Genomic DNA, 21,425 nt, shown 5'->3' with positions numbered 1-21,425 from the left:
TGTTGTCTGTTTCATCAACTCAGAGGATCAGATCAACAATGTATTCTAGCTTTAATTTGCTCTTAGGTTTTCATGATGACAAACTGATATTAAGCCGTTCAAACAAGTTTATGAATAAAAAAATGTCATCTGTACCTCTGAAAAACAGCTAGAATTATTTCCCTGATGACATTTTATTTTCAGGCATTATTTTTGGAGCAGGGGAATCTGAACTGTAACTACCACACAAGGGAGCCTGACTTTATCAGCACGTTGCAATTATTTTCTGGCCTCTACAAACAAAAGTCACTCCTTAAAACAATTTGTCAACTTTTATTAAAATCCGTACAGAGCACAACATTTACAAACATGGTTTCGGATGGGCTGGTACAGTTCAGTAGCTCTTTGCTGTTTCATATGTTTCAGGGAAGGCGAGACTTTTGTGCCCTGATCCCATGACCAATGGCAGGATTCCAGCATTTGGCACCACATTCCAGGAGAGAGTCAGAGTGATGTTCTTATTCGCCCTGGATTTGCAGTAAACAGATGTATTAGAGGTTGTGTAAATTATAAATTTTACTCAAGGAATTGTTTTTTTTACTTTTTTTTTATAATAAAAGATATATTTTTTTTATAACTGACAATGACATTCTTAAAGTGAAATGCATGTTAAATGAAAATGTTGTCTTAATTAGTCTCGTTTAGATTTCCAATGTGTCCTGTATTGTTTTGTCTATCATACACTTATTTAACCATGATTTACTAAAGACACCAAAGATGCCACAATACTCAATACAATACTGAACTGAATTGTAAAATGCGACTTTCCGGTTTTCTTGAATGTATGTCGATGTGCTGAGACAGGTACACAGCTCCCCGAGAGTAAATATCCAATAAGAGATTGCCAAGTTAGGGACGCTTAATACTTTGGATTAGACATGCAAATGTTCTTATTAAAAAAATAAAATAAAAAAAAAACATTAAAAAAAAAAAAAAACAATTTTGGTTAATATCAAATCTGATAATGCATCTAATCTGCTTTGTAGTAAATAACAACATGTGGAGTTCAGCTAATGTTTCATGCGATGGATACACATTGTCTACCAAATACGTTATAAATGGCAAAAAAAATCTAATAAAATAAAAATTTAAAAAAAAGAAGAAAGTGACGCATATAAAAGTTGAATCTGTACTTTGTATTTTACCCATTCAAATGCACAAACACAGCAGTGAGAACTAAACACACACACACACACACACACACACACACACACACACACACACACACACACACACACACACACACACACACACACACACACACACACACACACACACAGTGAGCACAAACCTAAAGAAGTGGACAAAACAATCACTGAGTGCTGTGCGTCCAGTCATTCAAGCCGTCATTATTAACCGGGTTTTGACAGCATGGGACCAGAAGTGCACACTATCCTTTGATTTTATTAAACTCATTTAAGATTTTATTTAAACAATAAACCTCAAGGAGGTAAACTTGACAAGTATTCAATTGTTTATTGTTTGAAACGTAAACCGAGAAAAAGTGTTGCCTGAAAGAAAAAGCGTTGAAAAAATGTGTTTGACTTAAATTAAAAACATGGAATTGATAAGTGCAAAGTTAAATTTGATTATAATTATGCCTGACAACTGTTGTTAAATGATTTAAAAAGCGGTTTATTTATTTAGTATCTTTGCTATATTGTATGCATTTGAGCCTTTGCTTGTAGATTATTTTTTCTTGACAGAGTCCTGGTATTTTTCCTTGATTTAACATTTTTTTTCACATGTTTAGAACATTTGATAACTTATTAAAAGCCCTTTACAACTAATTAATTGCATTTTTAATTTTAACAGATTAGAGAAATTAATCATTCTGAAATATAGTAAAATAAGGATTGGTCAATTAGTCTATTTTATACTTTAACCACAGGTTAGAATAAATATCAGTTAAAATGAATGATGATGGGACTTTTTTTCACACTATTATTTTGACATTAATTTTCTTAACTGTTAAATACAACATTAACGTAAATACTTCACCTGTGTTTATTATATTTTCTATGTATATTAAACCACTGTCTTACATTTAATCTAAATCTGTATTGTTTGAATTTGTGTCAAAAACAACAAAGAATTAATATGAAACAGTGAAAATAGTAATAATAAACTGCATAACTGAAACACTTTGAATATGAATACTAACCTTAAACCATTTCCATCATCGAAGAAGAAGTACTTCGATTTAACATCCTTCAGGTTTAGTTTGGTATTGTCACCTCTCAGGACAATTTTGTCCCACAGCACCACCTGGTTCAGTGTCTAACAAGTGAAAAACACTTTTAACAAATTACATCTAAAATGCTTTGAATCATACAAGATTTTTCTCAAATAAATTTTAGGGTTGATGTGTGCCAAGACCACAGAGTCTTTAGAGAGAACAAAGGAAGAGGTGAAAACTTACATTGCTTTTGGTTGAATATTCAGCTGTCAGATAAAGAAAGAGCTCCTTTACATTCCAGTCAAATATTGGCTGTAGATGTGATCCAGACGTTAAGACAAATAATGCACATATATTTTGAACTGTACTGCAAAACGTGTCATAAAAGCGACACATATAAGAGGTTATTGTATAAGCAATGCTGCAGCTAGCAGCAGCTAAAGTTGGTTTTACATTCACACATTTGAACTTTCACCTTAAAAATTTATTTTCAAAAAAGTATTCTTTGTAAATTATAAATAGGGAATAGCAGCTTAAGGCTCTAAGAGTATAATATTGTTCACAGTCATTTAAAAAGTGCTAATGTTATTTTGAAGTCATACCTCAGGGGTGTCCAAACTCAGTCCTTGAGGGTCGGTGTCTTGCAGATTTCAGCTCCAACTTGCCTCAACATATCTGGTAAGAGCTTGATTAGCTAGCCCAGGTGTGTCTGATTAGGGTTGGAACTAAACTTTGCAGGACCAAGTCTCCCTGCTGAAAAATCTAGCTTAAACCAGCCTAGGCTGGTTGGCTGGTTTTAGCTGGTCTGGCTGGGAAATGACCAGTTAAATCTAGCAAAAACCAGCTTGACCTGCCTGGTTTAAGCTGGACATAGCTGGTTTTGGCTGGGGTCCAATCCTGGCTAGGCTGGTCAAGCTGGTTTTAGCTGGTCATCTCCTAGCCTGACCAGCTAAGACCAAGTGGCCAAAACCCTGCTAAAACCAGCCTGGTCAACCAGCTAAAACCAGCCTAGACTAGTTTAAGCTGTTTTTTTTTTTCAGTCATAACGTTACCTGCATGCTATTTCTGACCGAATATTCAAAGTACCATGGTAAACAATATAGGGACCGTGTCACTGTTATCAATGAACAAAAGTGTGAATATAAAACCAACTTTACCACAATAACATTCAAGTTTCTTTTCTGTTAAAAGGATATTAGCAAAAAGATCAAATGTCACAAAGCCCAAGTCACTCCTTTCTCGTGGTCCCGTGAAGTCGTCTACATTTTTACTGAAAAAGAGAAGAAAAAACATGACAAACGATATAAGTGACTATCTGCATAAATATGAGTGAAACGGATGTTAAAAATAAAACTAACGTTACATTCAAAACTGCAACCTGACGAGCAAAAATAAGCAGCGTTCACGTAAGTTTTTTAAGTTTCCCTCACTTTTACATTTCCACATACACCTAGAGTTTCAACACATAGTTGGACAAAACTAAAACCATGAATCTATACATTTGTAAAATGTACATCGGTGACGTGCTGCACCGCTATTGGACACCCGCTCATGAGCATCTACAAGTCCCATATGCTGCAAAAACATCTGCTTTTATATGCACGATTTTTACCCAGATTAATGTCATTATCTTAACACGGATGGAATATATATTCTTTGCACCATTGGTGAGAAACAGTGTGGATAACTTACATCATGACTTTGGATACGTGTATATCAACCGGTACGCTTCTGTCTTTGAAGGCTGTCGTGATAAAGCATCCGAATGTGAGAGCCGCCATTACACTGAGAGAGAAGGCGAAGAGCGAGTTCGCCCTCGACAAAACCGTGTTCATGATCCAGTCTAGATTTGAGCGAACTAATAAAAAAATAGAGCAATAGTAAATACACTGTAAATGAAACACTCTGAGCGGCTGTTTAACGCAGGAAGTGAGGAAGTCAAAAGATGATTCGGAAGCAAAGACCTACTTCCTGTTTTAATATAGTAAGTAAACATTGCCATCCAGAGGTCAGGCAGTGGCATTGCCACTGTTGACATTTTAGCAAATATTTTTTTTATTTTACTTTGTAATTTTTATGAATTGAGTTTTTATGCAATTATATATTGATTGCAGTAAAAATGTATACACAAAGGTAGATTTGTTCAAGTTTCTTCGTGTTTCACAGCATTTAAAATTACTTCAGATTTGTATTTCCATCCATAAAAAGTACATTAAAGCTCTTTAAACATGTCAGCATATATAGATTTACCTCCTAAATGTAATTTAAATTGTGTTATGATATTATTCATCATTTTATTTATTTGTAGCCTATTTTTATATACAATTTTGTTGCTGATTGAATATGCTAACTATGTTTAACAATGGAAGATGAGAATGCCTGTTTTGCTGTTTAAATGTTTAATAAATTAAAGTAAATAAACTTTTCAGACATCCCTAGCAACCCCCCTTTCCTCATAAATATAAATCAGCAAATTGAGCTTTTGTGTATGTAAAAATATAGCTTTAAATGTATTTCTCTAACCTTTTAGAGTTATTCAAATGAAAATGAACACATGTACTCTCTAAATTTATACTAAGAGAGTTTTATGTTGATCAGATGATCAGCATATACCAATACATCACTTAAAACTAACACTGTCCAATATTGTTTTACTAGTTAATAGTAACCATATACATTTTAATTGTTCAAAGTATACAACTGTTCAATAATTCAATGCTGTTCTTTAAAAGGAAAACATATAGCACTATATCACTATGCTTATAACAACAATCAACATGATTTTAGCAACTTCACCTGAAAAAAAAGTATAATAATATTTATATAAAATTGTATACAAATAATAATAAAAATAAATTAAAAAGCACGAATGAACCTAAAAGTGTATTCATTTAAAATATACATTTTTGCTATGTATTGACTCTATTAGTGTATTGTAGGCTTTAGCTTCTTGGAGGAAAAAACTTTCAAGAAATAAAAAAAATTAATAAAAATAAATAAATAAATAAATAAATAAATAAATAAATAAATAAAAAATCCTCCCCAACCAAAATGCAATTGAATCTTAAAAAAAAAAAAAAAAAGAAGAGCAATATCAAACTCTTAACTGAAAAAAGCTAAAGTTTAAAAGGTATTTTTCACAAATGCTTGAATCTTTTTTTATTATACATGTTGTATTACATATAATAATGTATATCTAATGTAATGTTGTGCTAATATGATTATTTGAACAAATAACAATAAACCTACTGTATTGTCTCAGGAGAGTAATTTCCACAAACATAACTGTCAAAATTTACATCCGTTGATAATCAACCAAATACTTTAGTAACTCTTCTGTTATATATTGTAGTATCAAAGTATTGTAAATACAAATAGTTCATTGGAATGCAAAGCTTTCACAAACACCTCAGCGAATGACAACACCTATTGTTATGCCTCAGTCAAGTGGCCCATTTTCCACTGGCTAAAAGTACAGCTGCCTTATCTCATCCCTACTCTGGGCTCAGCTGCTTTGGGGAATAACTGGGCCGGCCTGGCATATGATCCCCATCAACACATCCCTGAATCTCATTCCAAAACATTCACAGTCACTGAGCAGCAGCAATGACTGAGATTTTAGAGGAGCGGCCTTTCGGCTCTAATACCAACGTCTACTTATCAATTTTCGTACTTTTTTGCTTTAAACTTTTCGTCAAGATTAGCTTGAACATACTTACTCACTTCTACGTGGTTAAAGGAAATCGTAAGGAAGCAGCACGGATCGCAGCTGAGTTCTATGATTTTGGCCAAGGGCACAGTAAGTAGGCACACATTGTGGTTATTTATTTTGGAGTCTGTTTTGTTGTGTCTGTATATAAATATCACTGTTAAATATTTTACTTGTTTTACAGGGAGTAAAAGAGAAAGTGTCTGTTGCATGGCCCAGTTTGTAACCTAAAATTAGATTGTTGATATCTAATAGGGAAAATTACAACAATTTATATACAAATTTTATGGCTCAGTAGACTCTGAATAGAATTATGATACATAAAACCTTGAAAATTATATTTTTAGTGTCACTTAACAAAAATGACTGGTGCAATAAAATATTTATTAATATTTCTCACAGTTATTCATTAATAATTTGACTGTAGTCTTTTAAAAGCTTGTATGCTTCAAATGATATTTTGTAGATTTTGTGCTACTTTATTCCTCTATTTTTGTGTTATGTAAAATATAGACCTGAATAACATGCAAGTAACATAATATTAAAGTTACACCATCTGAAATTAAAGGATTTGTTTGCATGACACAAGATGTGTACTGAAAATTATGTAACAGGAATAGCCGACTGACACATACAGTGAGTGTGCATTAATACCATAACAAGCACACAATAAATAAATAACCACGAATTTTAGAACCTTTTTATGTTATAAATGTGTAGGGGAAAATCCACGCATAGGCTACTACTAGCAACTTGCTTCGGAATAATAATGGCACCGTTCTAATCTTAACCTGAGATATAAATAGTAGGCTAATAAGCAGGCAACTGACATGCTACTAAGATTTACTTCATTAATATGGATTACGTAACGTGACGCGATCTCAGTAGGCGTGGAAAAGGTTCAGCTTATGAATATTAATGACCTTAGGCGACTGCACGGCACGCTGCAGAAAAGATACCAAGCGACGTCAGCATGACCTAATAAATATTCATATGGTAAATCTTGCAGTAGTCACACGGCTCTAGTAAAACAACAACAAGCCAAGCAGCCAATCAGAGAAAGGCGCTGGTCATACTCGCTGTAGCCCGTGTAAAGAGGAGGACAGTGCTGATGCAAACATGCCTGAAGTTCCGTGCAGAGAGCCAGAGCACTCTGATAATACTGCCAGAAAAAGAAAGCGAGAGGACGTCGACGAGTTTTCTGCGAAAAAGAAATCGCGCTGGGGTGTTTTGATTAGTCAAGGTGAGTTATCGACACGTGTAAATAAATGTGCCTTTATACAAATTGCTCCTCGCTGCTCTCATCTTGCAGCAGTGCATTTATACTGGCGGGCAGTTATATCTAAATGGTAGTGTAGATATAATAATAATAATAATAATAATAATAATAATAATAATAATAATAATTATTATTATTATTATTATTATTATTGATAATTTATTATAATAGTATAATATGTAATTTAGGAAATTATATTATACATTTTTCATTGTTGGTAATGTGTAATAATTAGTCATCATTAAAATGGCTTTGATATATGTTATTGAATGCATTAAAATGAATAAAATAGAAAATAATAGATAATAACTGCCTTATTCACACCTACAAACATCATTCTGAATGCAACAAAATTATATGAATTTGCTATGATTTTGTGAGTAATCGTGTAAAAGGTTGAACGTGCTAAAGGTTTATTATAAAAATAATAAAAAAAAAAGATTAAAAAACCTTGAGCACATCTTTATCATTTTCAGTGGTGGAACATTTTGTTCCAAAGCTTGGTTAATCACATTTCCCACAACTCTAAAGCTGGCTAGCTTTAGTATTTGCAGACTACATGCAGCACAGTAAGCAAGCAATAATCTATTTAACAATGCTATAAAATGATAAAGTTATAAAATTGTCATTTACAAACAAAAAAATAAATTTTTATGTAATTGTCTTATTGTTTCTGCTTGCTCATAAAATGCATACACGTTTTAGCAACATGTACAGTTAATCATTTAAGTAAATAGAAATAAATAATAGCATATACTTTAACCTCAGTTTAAATACAGTGGTTAAAACATAATTAGTATAGCAAAATCCTGATTAATTTGGGGTTATCTATGCTTAAGCCTTTTTAAAATCTCCAATAAAGCCATGGTCAATTTAAGTGCATGTTTATTATGTTGTGTACTTGGGCTAGTAGTTGTTAAAGGTTAAAATGTCTGTAAAAATGTTACTGATTTTATTGCTGCATGTAGCTAAGTTTAGTCATTTCTAGTTAGTGACATCTGAACCCTCTTAACATGAACTAACAGCATAGTAAACAGTGGAAGCTAATGTAAGTTTAAAATCCTGCATTACTAAACATGGCTTTTATGTGTATTTATTAAGTTTCTTTTATATCATTGTAATGCACCATGAATGGTTAAAAAGGCTGCCTGTCTCTGTGAGCCTAAAAAAGCAGTAAAGTTACAAGTGGCCCTAGTGTCCTTGGAGCCCAGCTGTAGCCACATGAACACAGGATCTGAAATATTCATGAATCTCCCAGAGTCTCTTTATGAAGCCTACTAGGTGTTAAGCAACCGGCATTCACTGGGAGAAATTCCCATCAGGCAACAACCATTGATCAGCAAAAGTGGAGCTCTGATATACATTGTCACCATAAATTAAAGTACTTATAATTCACATAATGTATTATGTGTATTTATTCTCACATACATAATATATTCTCAAGAAAACACAAATCAGATCATAAAATAAAGCCTCTAGTAGTGGAGCTGTGCAGCTGTGACCTAAAGCTCCACGTCAGTCTGGATTCTCAGTTGTGGTAAAACATCTTCCTCGCTCAGCTGAGCTAAAAAGAGAAGACGGCTGCTTTATTTGTGTGTCCTAAGATGACAGCCGTGCTTTCGTTTACAGGATATGGCGTATGTGTATGAATGGCTTGATGTGCCGTGGGGCGATGGAGATTTGGGTACGTAAAGGAACCTCTAGTTCTATGACAGGAATGGCAGAGGACAGTTGTCGTGGCTAGATTGAACCCAGGCTAAATATATACATTCTAAACAGATACTTATCTTTAGTTGTGCTGGTAGTAATGAAGATACCCGCACAACTGCTCTGTGCTCTACATTGCTCTGTGACTTTGGTGCTAAACAGAACTTGAAGGCTGTTGTTGTTGGTAGTTATGTCGTTAATTCTTTGGATATGTTTAATGCAGTTGTTCAATTGAGGAATTTTCTAAATGGATCCGTGGAGCATGTAAGATATTGCTAAGGGATATCACTGTATTGTGATTGTTATTTTTGTTCTAAGATGTGCTTTATGAATATGTCTGAATTGAAATTTTATTAACAAAAGAGCATATATTAAACAAGAGGTACGAAAGACATTTTTTTAGTGTGATACTTCTTTCTGTGATTTATTAAAATGTATGTTAAAAAAGATCTTTACTTAAAATGACAAAAACAAACAATATTTATTATTATTAATTATTATTATTATTATTATTATTATTAGTAGTAGTAGTAGTAGTAGTTGTAGCATTCATAGTGAGAATTTATGTATCATTTGCAGTAGTTATTCTTTAAGTATCATCCTTAATTGACCAAAAAGTCAGTAAAAAGCAGTACAGTTGAATTATTATATAAAATATTATATAAATAAAATAGAATGAAATTATAAAATATTAAACAAAATAAAGTGAGAAGAATGAGTTTCTTTAATCTTTGTTTTTAACTAATATATCAGTATGTGATTAGAATTAGAATCAGTTTTATTGCCAAGTGTGCTTCACACACACAAGGAATTTGTTTTGACTAAAGAAGCTTCCAGTGTACATAAAGTCACAACTGACAAAAAAAAAAAAAGAAATACAATAAACATTTAAACAGAGACACAATTCAACATCCAGATTTTTTTGACTAATTGCATGTACAGATTTGTTATAAATATGCAGGTTACGGTGCTGTGTACAAATGCGAATGGAGAAAGAATTGCTTTGTATATTGATATAAGGTGCTTTGTACAAGTGCGTATAAGAAAGTATTGCACATATTTATTGCACAGTTGGGGAATATTTAACTGTTCATAAGGTAGATGGCCTGAGGAAAGAAACTTTTCCTGTCTCTGGCTGTTTTTGTGCTTGGTGCTCTGAATCTCCGACCAGACGGTAACAGTTCGAACGGGTAGTGTGCTGGATGCGAGGTGTCCAGAGTGATTTTGCGAGCCCTTTTACTCACTCTGGAAGAGTACAGTTCTTGAAGTGTAGGAAGTGTAGTGCCAGTGATATGTTCAGCAGTCCGGACTATTTGCTGTAGTCTAGGGCAGGGGTTTTCAAAGTGTGAGGTGCGCCTCCCCTGGGGGGCGCTAGAGCATGTCAGGGGAGGAGCGGGAAAAAATATTATATAATAAAAATATAATTATTAAGTTTAATTATTATATGTATTTTTTATTATATTTAAACGTTTCAATTAAACAAAGCTAAAAAAAATAATACGTCGAAAATAAGAAAACCTTTTTTACCCAGAAGGCCATAGCTGTGAATTCGCTTCTTTTTGGCAAGCCCGCCAATACAGGTATATGCCTGCTAATACAATGGATCGGTTTCTGAGATCCCCCGATTCAAAGCCTTCAAGTTCAGGGCTTAAACCCAAAAGACGACGATATGATGATCAGTATTTGAGTTTAGGATTTACGTGGACAGGACCAGCTGATGAACCACGACTTTTATGTGTGGTTTGTCAGGATATTTTGGCTAATGACAGCATGAGACCCGCTAAACTTCGACTGTTTTGACTGGGATGGACAGTTCTTGGATCTGTTCTATTCATATTGAACCATCATCCTAGTTTTAAAAACGTCATATTAAAATACTTGTTATTACTCTGTAAATAATTGCACTTTCATGCAAATGATGATAAAAGTGAGTTAATAGTCTGACATCTGTCTGTGTCTTTATATATATATATATATATATATATATATATATATATATATATATGTGTGTGTGTGTGTGTGTGTGTGTGTGTGTGTGTGTGTGTGTGTGTGTGTGTGTGCGTGCGTGTGCGTGCGTGCGTGTTTGGGAGGAGGGGGGCGCCAATGGATAAGTTGTGTCAAGAGGGAGGCCCACTGTCTTAGACTTTGAAAAACCCTGGTCTAGGGGAAGGGGGTCATTTATTTACATATATACACAGCTAAAATATACAAAAAAAATAAAATCATAAGATAATTGTTAGTTTAAAAACCTGAAGTACCAATGAACCTCGACTCGACTAAATAAATATCCAGTATACTGTCATACTGGCCTTCAACTGCTACCGAGAGAGGAGGAATTTAAAAACTTAATTGCTAGAGGTATAAATTATACTTATGTCCTATTTCTTACACATCTGGGAACACAATATTGATGACCTGATGGTAACAATTGTGTACATTGGAGGTAACAAGATGCACTAATTTTAAGTTATGTAGAATGACTCAATATTTCGGTGAGCAGGACTCACTAAAATATACTCAATTATTTAAATAATATAAAAATCCAAGTCTATTTAAAGCAAGGGGGTTGAAGATTTCTATTTAAAAAGTGTAAACATTTTAGCTGCAGCCATGTCCACTTTTAAAACTCGTTTATGTGTATGGGGATGAGTGGAGAGCAGAATGCCCCTAAATAACCAGATCAGGTTGGTCAAACAATTTCTATTCTCTATACATGTGTAAATTCATGGACAATTTTCAACTAGAAATCATGCAAATAGGGAAAACAAATAAAATTACATCAACTTGAAAACATTGCATTGAGATAAGAGAGAATGTAAAATGTAATCTAGTTTTCTAGTCTGTTAATAAAACAAAACAGATGTTATTGCTTTCATTCTTATATATATGGAGAAAATTAAAGTCCAAATGTGATTGTTTATAATGGGTAGTAACATCTGTTTTGTATTGCAGCACAGGGGAATCTGTTTTAATGGTCCAGCAGTTAAAATGAATCGACCTTTGTTGTATGACGGGGGCCGATATGCTCTCGTGGATATTTGAAAATGCTTTGCAATTTTCAGCAGTTCCACTTAAAGGCTCTTTTCTCAACAGCTGTCAATGGGCAGTGTCAAAATCACCTGTACTTGCACCACTCTCACTTTAGTCTACTGGAAATTATATCCAGACTGATTGTGGCTGAGTGGGTGTATTTAAAGCACTTGAATTACATGGTAGTGCTATTTGTTGGCTTTTAAATGCAGAAAAGGCTGATTGCCGTAAGTTATGTAAATGTAACTTCTGATATACATTCAGGTTTTTTTGAGGGTTATTGTGCTTTCTGAGATAAAATGGCATTTATCTATCCGTTTATTTAATCAGAAGAGTAATAAATATGTATGAATAGGAATTCATGTTTATTTCTATCTCACAGGATCTTGGGCAGATCGTTCTCCACTCCATGAAGCTGCATGTCAAGGTCGACTTCTGGCACTTAAGACTCTTCTATCACAGGTTTACAAATGTAGACACACATACACACACATATTTAACAAACTTGCAGTTTGTTTAAACTGTTAAAACAGTTTTTTAAAACTGTAAAAATAATATGTTAAAATAAAAAATAAAAACAATTAAGAAAATACTATACTGTATGTTCTGTAAACGTTTTTCTTTATATTACCAGGGTTACAGTGCAAATATTGTCACCATTGATCATGTGACTCCACTACATGAAGCTTGTCTGGGAGATCATGTAGCCTGTGCCAGGGCACTCATAGAGGCTGGTGCCAATGTGAGTTACAGTTGTTAAACAGCACATTAAAGGTGATTGGGAAAGATTCAAAACAGAAAAGTAATTTTTGTAAATTAAATGAAAAGTATTAAAACAACTAAAAATATAATATAAAAGTATAAATATTCTAAGTACTATAAAAATCAAGCATTATATAAACACATCAGGCAGTCTGCAGAGAAACTTGGCCTTGGGCGCCATTGGACATTTCAGCATGACAGCAACCCAAAGCATAAAGCAAATGTGGTGAAGAAACAGTTAGCAGTGGCTCAACCAGAGTTCCGACTTAAATCCAATTGAGAATTTATGGAAGATGCTAAAGATCAGGTTGATGAAGAGGAACCCCTCCAACCTGAAGAGCTCATCACTAAAGACAAATTAGGCAAAAATACCAGTCGGGGCAAGCAAAAAATCAATCAGCAATTATAGGAAGCACTAGATCGCTGTAATAGCCAGTAAAGGCTTGTCTATTGATTATTGAGAAGGGTATAAATAACAGTGATGCTTCTTGTACATAGTCTTATTATCATTTGGGAGAATTCTGTATCATTTATTTAAAAACCTTGAATAAATTGGCAAATTTGCCCGGGGTATGAATAATTTTGGGCTTGATTGTATATATATATATATATATATATATATATATTGTTTGTCAAGTAAACATACTTCTGTATCTTTCTAATTTTACTGTATACACACACACATACTATAAATCAAAGTATGTGATCTGAGTAGTAGTATCTGCAATAGTATCTTGATGCAGACTTGGAGAAGGCATATCTCAAACTTGCAATGTCAGACACAATGCCATGAATGAAACTATTGACGTCACTGTGAGGGGTAGGGTTAAGGGTGGGGTCAGGTGTGTGCATTAATAGCATTGCATGCAGCTCAGATTGTAACTGCGCCAGATCTGCATTCAGACCCCTCTCAGTTTCTGTGGAGTGCTGTTAGCATGTTTTTTTGTGTGTCAGGTAAATGCCACGACCATTGATGGTGTGACACCGCTGTTTAATGCCTGCTCAGCAGGAAGTGTCACCTGCGCAGAAGTACTGTTGGAGCATGGAGCAAAACCACAGGGGGAAGTGTGCCAACCTTCGCCAATTCATGAGGCATCTAGCAAAGGTACTGTAACTAATGTATCCCCCCCCCCCCCCCCCAAAAAAAAACAGCGATTTGAATGTAAATAATTTCAAGTGTGGTCAGATTTTTTAAAAACAATAGTTTTCACAGATTTCACCTCGCTGACCATATAATGCAGTTTGTGCAGTTCTGTGTGAACTTACTATTGACAATGAACACTTTTTGCTTTGCAAATGTCACAAAATTATACAACTTTAAAGTAAACAGAAGAGTAAAAGATAAACACAGATGTGTTTGTTGTTTCAGGCAGGGCGGCATGTATAGATTCTCTCATCTCATGGGGAGCAGATGTAGATTTCGACATCCCTCATCTAGGAACACCTCTCTACATCGCCTGTGCTTCCCAGCAGCTCCAGTGTGCACAGAAACTTCTGGATGGAGGTGAATAGATTAATGCTACCTTCACATGTAACTGAAATGATCATAAGCTGTAGTTTTTCTAGTCAGAATTTGGCTGGCTTCTAAAAGTTTAACCACACTTGTAGCACATTCTCTTGGGTCAGAAAGAAAACTATGCTTTTACAGTAGTTATGGTTTACTTATTTGGTGCACAACAGGGTTCAGATGGCAGAATTCATATTTATTCAAGCGAATTGAAAATAACAGAGCTATCACACAAGAGTTTGTTTTAATCTGAAGCATAAACATGCAAAAGTCATGCTTGCAACTAGAAAGCTTCAAATTCCACCCTATCATTAACTTAAAAAAATGTGGCGAGGAAGCTGATTGCTATTAAGACCTTGTTGTTGGTTAAAACTTAAATATACTGTATGTGGTTGTAAATATCCACTTGGTGCAGATTTTATGTTTTATACACACCAAAAAAACATTTATTTAACTGACAAGTTCCCTACCTAGATAGCTTAGTATAAGTATACAATATAAGATGGTTATGGTTGACAACAGACAAGCCGCTATAGACTTTTTGTCACAGTCTGCAGCCAACCTCAGATTTTTGACTTGGATGCGATTATGACAGCTTTGGTGTTGTACTGCTAGTGCATGTCAGTGATTTCTAAAATAAAACATGCTACAAACACATCATTTTGACTTCAGAAATATAAAGTAGGAAATGTACAATTACGTGAAGGCAGCATAAGACTCTTAGTGTCTCTGTGCACACTTTTACTATTCAAACAATGCAATAAAATATGTATTTTGGGGGTGTATCTCACCTTTTGATCTGGTCTTGATGATTTTACCTGTTTTTCTTAGGAGCCAATGTGCAGAAGGGACATTTTCTGGACACTCCACTTCATGCAGCAGCACAAAAAGACAGTCCAGAAATCATCAAGGTGCTACTGGAGTTTGGTGCTAGCATTAATGCTCGCAACCTAGAGTTACAAAAGCCAGTGGAAACAGCGCCACCCAGCAGTACGGCAGAGGCTGTACTACTTCTTTATGAGGGTGAGGCTACTCTGTCGGATTTGACAGCTTTTTATTATTGTTCTACTTATTATTTTGTTATTTTTGGCAACCCAAGAGGCTTCCAGACTGGAGAATCGATTACATATGATTTCATAGTTCTTAGAACTATTGGTGGAAGTACTTACTTTTGGGTGTTTACACACCACAGGAGCTGGGAATTATTTTAGCTGTATATTTTAACTCCTTTTGGTGAAACTAAAATAGCTCCTATATAAGAGTAAGGTCTAAGACAATGGACCCTTTTCACAAGATACACTATGATACGTTTAACCGTCATCAAAATCTTAAATCCTTGAATGTTTGTAATATTACAATTTTTAAAAAATCGTATGAACATTTATATGCATTTATGTATGTATTATATCCTCTTGGCATCAAATTACAAAAAAACAAACTACTGCTTATGCAAGCTGTTTCTTAATGCAGCGTCTATGGGGCTGAGATTAAATTTGATGTTATTCTCTCCTCTGGCTGCCGTCATCAGTCTCACACTTTATTTTTTTCCTTTTTCTGAAAGTCTTGCTAACACCATTGTGGCATTTTTCTTTTATTGCTTCAGCCAACAGGATTGTAAAAAAATGATTTGTTGTACTCTTCCATTCACTGCACTCTAGGTTTACCCAACTATGATGACTTCTTCTGCTGAGAAACCCGGAAATGTAAAAAAGGGTCTATAAGAACTCACGTGACCTAAGTGTGCTTTGACTGGGCGATGTAAATCAATCAAAATACAAAGCATAGCCAAATAGAAAACCAATGTTAGTAGTATTTACCTGCACCTTTGTGTTTTTTTTCATTCTCTATATAGTTGTATTAGCTGAATTTAACTCGCAGTCCAACTTTTACTTCCTAGTGTATACAATGCAAAGTGCCTTGTGACAAAAGCACCTAATGTGGTTTTGAAGGACCATGTCCGTTCAATCCTTAAGTTGAAACTGAGATCTGTGTGAATTTTGAATGCAAAAAAAGTCTGATTATTTTAGCTTTGTGTAAAAGATTGTCTTACAAAAACTTAATCACGTTCAATTCAGTCAGTCAGAGTTGTATATTCTGTTCATAGTTAATGTAAAAATAATAAAATTTACTTCTACTAAAAATTTACTCTAAACTTTTTAATAAACCTACTAAAAAGAAGTTCTGCAATAATAGGTTCATTGAACATTAAGGCCTTAATTTTATTGATAAGGAATTTTTTTTTAATTGAAAGTGTTTTGAAATATTGAAATGAAACTAATTTGAAATATTACTGGGATAGTTAAAACATGATAGGGTTAGAACATCGATATATTTTTATAGAGTTATTATATATATATAATTTTCTAAATTTTCTAAATTTTCTTTTTTTCTTAAACTCTACTATTTTTTATATATATATATTTTATATTAATGTTAAGCACCTTGGGTCTGAGAGTAACGCAATTTCGATTCTCTGTATGTCTTGTACATGTGGCTGAATTGACAATAAAGCTGACTTTAACTTTGACTTTGATATATATATATATATATATATATATATATATATATATATATATATATATATATATATATAAAATTATTATTATTTTTGTATTAAAATGGAATGTTGTTAACTTTTTTTTTTTTTATAGCCACGCCGCAGTCTCTATGTCAGCTGTGTAGACTGAGTATCCGAAACTACATGGGCCGATCCAGACTGCACTTGATTCCTCACCTCAAACTGCCTACTCTGCTCAAGAGCTTCCTTCAATACAGATAACCTCTCCACCTCCCTCATAAAGCCCCATCCACACTTTTATTTTCTTATTTTAAGTGCATTAATATACACAAAGGTCACCTGTTCTTGTTTGTGACCACCAACGCACAGACAACACCATCACGGCTGCAATTCATTCATTAAAAGAATCTAATATATTTTGTGCGCAACTAATGTACATCAGTTATATTTTGTAAGAATCTTCATTTACAAATTTATTGTAAATTAGTCACTTGTGACATGTCCATCCTTATGTTTGTATCAATATAAATTGCATGCCTAACGTGATGCAAATTTATCATGTCAGAAATTACTGAAGTCAAAGAAAATATAGTGAATTTGCTATTTTTTACCAAGCTAACGCTTTCAGTTTTTCCACATTTTCAAAAGCTGCAATCTGAACTGTTTTAAAAGGGGACAATTCAATCTAATGTAGTACTTTTGCTAAACATTTTGTTGCCAAACAAAGCATGATAAACTTACACACAAATAAAGATATGCATACTTTGATGGTCTGACTGGTCTTTCTTTTTTCAAAGCAGTTCATAATGTAAATGTATTTAACAAACACAACAGCATATAAACGTCCTGACAAAAGTCTTGTCATCAATCACAGTTGTAAGAGCAACAAATAATAACTTAACTTCTAGTTGATCATTTGGAAAAGAGGCAGAAGGTAGATTTTTTCCCATGAATCATCTGTCGAACTGCTTCCAAATCATCATAAATATTGCAGAAGACTTACTGGAACCTGCATGGACCCAAGGTTCTCACAGAAATCAGTCAAGTTTGGTGAAGAAAAAAATAATGGTTTGGGGTTACATTCATTATGGGGGCATGCAACAGATCTGCAGAGTGGATGGCAACATCAACAGCCTGAGGAATCAAGACATTTGTTCTGCCTGTTACATTACAAACCACAGGAGAGGGCAAATTCTTCAGCAGTATGGCGATCCTCATACTTCAGCCTCCACATTAAAGTTCCTGTAAGCAAAGAAGGTTAAGGTGCTTCAGGATTGGCCAGCTCAGCTCAGTCATCAGACATGAACATTATTAAGCATATGTGGGGTAAGATGAAGGCGGAGACATTGAGGATGAATCCAAAGAATCTTGATGAACTCTGGTAGTCCTGCAAGAACGCTTTCTTTGTCATTGCAGATGACAAATGGGATGGGAGTCATACCCAATATTAATTCTTTTTACACTTCACCATTACTTTATAGTCTATACTGTAAATTATTTATGTTGAGTGATAGACAAAAATAGATAAGAATAAAGGCCTGATCATATTTTATTTTGGTTAAATAAGCATGATCTAGAGGCCTTTGCCTTTTGTGTAAGCCACTTCTGATACCAAACGATCAACTAGAAGGCAAGTTATTATTTGTTGTTCCTAAAACTTGGATGGGTTACAAACACTTTTGTCAGTGTATGTCTTAAGATTTGTTTCAAACATTTTGATTTGTGAATCAATTATATGAATAATAATCAAGGCAGTGATGCACTTCTAAGAAAAAAAAAAAAACTTGGAAAGTTTTTGAGCTTTTTAATAGCAATTATCAAATCATAGTCACAAAAAAGGTGATTGTAAATGATACAGTTCCTGCCGGTTCATATACATATAACTCTCTCCTTGAACATTTAGGATATCCTCTGTCAAAATAAACAGACAAGACACTTGTAGCATGCAGAATTTAGACAGGTCCTTGTTCAATCTGGTTTAAGACTGTCCTCTGTTGCATGAACAGTGATAATAATTAATATGTACATTCATTTGAGCTCTAATTTGAACATCGATTCTAGAACAAAACTATATACAAATAAATACATTTCACAGTGCAATTTGATGAAAATAGGTTCTGTATCTGGCTCTTCTAAAATAAAACCAAAATATTTCATTAAATAATTCCTCAAAGCCACTTTATGTACTGAGTTATGTGTGACAACATTTGCAACAAGTTTTTTTACAATACAAATCACACTCTATTCAACAATTCCAGAAATACATAACAGAGCTATGTATCAATAGAAATGTCTTGTTTTCTCACTCCCTATGTGCAATTTCTTAAACGTATTGCCTAAACAGACATATATAGACATATTTCGAATGGAACAGCGAGACTGAAACTCACAGTAAATAGCTTTGCAATCATTTATGAACATAAATATTACATCTCTGGTCCCATAGCCGCTCTGTTAAACCATTCATAAAAGTTCCTAAATGAAATGAACTATCATTTAATATTGATTGTTACAAAGTGAGGCTTCAAACCCTCAGTTCTAATATTTGGTTCTACTGAAATATTAGTCCACATAAAACAGACAAGACAATTGATTTCAGACGGAAAACTAACTTGCCTTTGTTCATGAAATCAAATGCGCAAACAAAGAAAATGTACAGATGTATACCCTGTACTCGTCTTGAAATTTATGATGCAAATGATCAAACTCAATATCATCGACTAAATTACAATCTTTAAGCTATAGACTGAACATCTACACCTGAATACCTGAACCTGCTTATGTTGTAGGATGAGGAAGAAAGGCATAACATATTTTGCTTCATACGTATCTTCATCACTGTCTTCAGCATTGAAATCTCTTATTCAATAGTTGTGGTGTTCTAATTGTATCTGAGCTTGAAATTAGCTCAATATTTGTCCAATGCTTGTTGCTTTGCTGCTTTATTTTAGAAAAACTGCTTTATATTTTCCTCATGTTAATGGAACCATTGTATAAATGAAATAACCCACCTGCATTTGTTCTGTTGGTCTTTCCTGTGGATTTGTATGTGTGGATTTAGCTAGCAGCACTTTTGTTTTGCTGTAATTCTTTGCATAAACACTGCAATCCTGAATGTAAGAAGCACGGCATGGAATGGTGGCAAAGCCTCAACGAAAATGGATTTGAACACAACGTGACATTCTGCTGTTCTATGATGTACATCAAGATTTCGGGAAGAAAACAGGAATGTTGTTTTCTTTTAAGACGCTGATTTTCATGAGCCAAAGCCACCAAAAATACTGCTCACATTTGTTGTATTTGTGCTCAGAAGGGGTTGAGGCGTACGCCCGTCCCCAGTGGAGAGAAAGGGTTCACTTTTGCCCACATCAAGGCATCGTTGAGTGAAATAGCAGATTTGCCGTCTTCCAGGAAGAACGCTGGTCCCTTCCAGACAAAACAAAGAGGCAGATATAAGTTCAGTGACATTTGAGGTAGTAAAATACAAGGCTGCTCACAAGAAAACTACCTGTATCCTGAGGCCAGTGAAGCAGGAAATCTGGACATCAGAATGACTGGGTAAGTTGGAGCCAGTCACATAGTCTGGACCCTCAAGACCCTTGATGGGCTCTTCTCTTATTCGACTCAATATTTGGCTATACTCTGTCTTCTGGGCCTCAGATGGTGAAGTATACAAACTGTCATCTGCCACTCTATGTATGTGTAAAAAAAATGAAAACAAAGAACATATTTAAATATATTCTTTACTAAGACCAATCAAAAAATGAAAAGTTCTTGATTTGTAGGCTGATATGGAGAGGAACTATATAGTACTATCAGTCCAGTATAATAATTAAGGAACTTGATGTAGCAGCAGATGCAGTGATATTATGCACTGTGACCGGAATATGCTCCCTGTGCAAGCAAGAGGTCACGTTATCTATCTGGGCACTATTTTCTGGCACTACATAATAACTTGGCATCATTATATGCCATAATGAGAGTATAGTCCCTATCATTATCGGCCTAGAAAACAGCAACTTTTTAATTTACCATCCTTCTTAGTACACAGAGTAACTACAGAAGAGTCAAGTTTTAAATCGGACAATTGTCAAAATTTTTTGGTAATTTTTTTTCAGAAATTCTAATAATCTAATCCGATTCAGTCATTTATGCTCAGCTAAGCTAAGCGAAATGTGCTCCCGCCAGACTCAGGAGACCCCATTTACACGGGGCTTTAGCGTCAACACTTGACTGAAGGCGTGTTTGAAGTCGGGGCTGATGCGAATGTCATAGCATCGTCAGCCAATAAAATGAGTCCGCAATCAGCTACTGTCTGAGCTGGTGCATTTGCATACAGCGATCTGATTGGGTGACGCTTCCATCGGCGCTTGAAAAGTTGAGAATGTCCCAACTTCTGCAGCGAGCAACGCCTATGAAGCGGCGCAGATGGATCCACAATTCAGTTCGGCAACGGCTGACGTCACTAATTCAAAGTGAATTGGAAGCATTGAAGCTGACGCCCAGTGTGAATAGGGCATAAACGGAATAAAAAATTACTAACCTTTTAACCCTTTCGGACCCTGCATTCATTTCAATGGAGCTTACAGTACATGCCAGGTCGTTCGTTTGTTTTAACCAAATTTAAACCCTGTTGTCCATGAAATTGAACTTTTGTCATTCAATCAGTGTATGAAGTAATTTGAGAAACATCCA

General features: G+C 34.5%; 3 protein-coding genes across 39 annotated transcripts in view; 1 reads left to right on the top strand and 2 right to left on the bottom strand.

Annotated features, from left to right (window-relative positions):
- Nucleotides 1-296: 296 nt before the first annotated feature.
- On the bottom strand, nucleotides 297-4,142 carry spcs3 (signal peptidase complex subunit 3). The gene is given in 5 exon segments (NM_212948.1): nucleotides 297-506; nucleotides 2,204-2,319; nucleotides 2,462-2,538; nucleotides 3,415-3,488; nucleotides 3,911-4,142. Coding segments are annotated over 5 exon segments (543 nt in total). The 5' UTR covers nucleotides 4,054-4,142; the 3' UTR covers nucleotides 297-373.
- A 1,648-nt stretch (nucleotides 4,143-5,790) lies between these two features.
- asb5b (ankyrin repeat and SOCS box containing 5b) lies at nucleotides 5,791-17,498 on the top strand. Of its 6 annotated transcripts, XM_009292651.4 has the most exons (8): nucleotides 7,032-7,170; nucleotides 8,836-8,890; nucleotides 12,326-12,405; nucleotides 12,578-12,685; nucleotides 13,660-13,810; nucleotides 14,075-14,209; nucleotides 15,044-15,235; nucleotides 16,864-17,498. In XM_009292651.4, the coding sequence occupies exons 2-8, from the start codon at nucleotides 8,839-8,841 to the stop codon at nucleotides 16,989-16,991; spliced, it is 846 nt and encodes a 281-aa protein (XP_009290926.1). In that variant the 5' UTR covers nucleotides 7,032-7,170; nucleotides 8,836-8,838; the 3' UTR covers nucleotides 16,992-17,498.
- Nucleotides 17,010-21,425, bottom strand: part of wdr17 (WD repeat domain 17) — a 47,044-nt gene continuing 42,628 nt past the window's right edge. For 20 of the 32 annotated variants that reach the window (XM_005159989.5, XM_073946713.1, XM_073946690.1 and 17 more), the window contains 2 exons: nucleotides 20,239-20,422; nucleotides 18,520-20,156 (listed from right to left, as the gene is read on the bottom strand). In XM_005159989.5, the coding sequence (XP_005160046.1) occupies nucleotides 20,037-20,156; nucleotides 20,239-20,422 (304 nt within the window). In that variant the 3' untranslated portion in view covers nucleotides 18,520-20,036. Of the gene's footprint in view, nucleotides 17,973-18,519; nucleotides 20,157-20,238; nucleotides 20,423-21,425 lie in introns of those variants that run through there. The other 12 variants (XM_073946721.1, XM_073946736.1, XM_073946749.1 and 9 more) reach the window with 6 other exon arrangements.

The sequence above is a fragment of the Danio rerio genome, chromosome 1 (genome assembly GCF_049306965.1).
Source record: "Danio rerio strain Tuebingen ecotype United States chromosome 1, GRCz12tu, whole genome shotgun sequence".
In the NCBI taxonomy this organism is placed as follows: Eukaryota; Metazoa; Chordata; class Actinopteri; order Cypriniformes; family Danionidae; genus Danio; species Danio rerio.
The sequence above is the reverse complement of the archived record's forward strand: the minus strand, read 5'-3'. Positions and strand labels throughout refer to the sequence as shown.

What these genes read in the sequence shown, in the direction of transcription:
- asb5b (XM_005159984.6), top strand. Translation starts at nt 7,047, where the DNA reads ATGCCTGAAGTTCCGTGCAGAGAGCCAGAGCACTCTGATAATACTGCC. An exon ending in TTAAGACTCTTCTATCACAG is followed by an intron (nt 12,406 to 12,577) that starts GTTTACAAATGT and finishes TTATATTACCAG; the next exon opens with GGTTACAGTGCAAATATTGT. An exon ending in TCATGAGGCATCTAGCAAAG is followed by an intron (nt 13,811 to 14,074) that starts GTACTGTAACTA and finishes TTGTTGTTTCAG; the next exon opens with GCAGGGCGGCATGTATAGAT.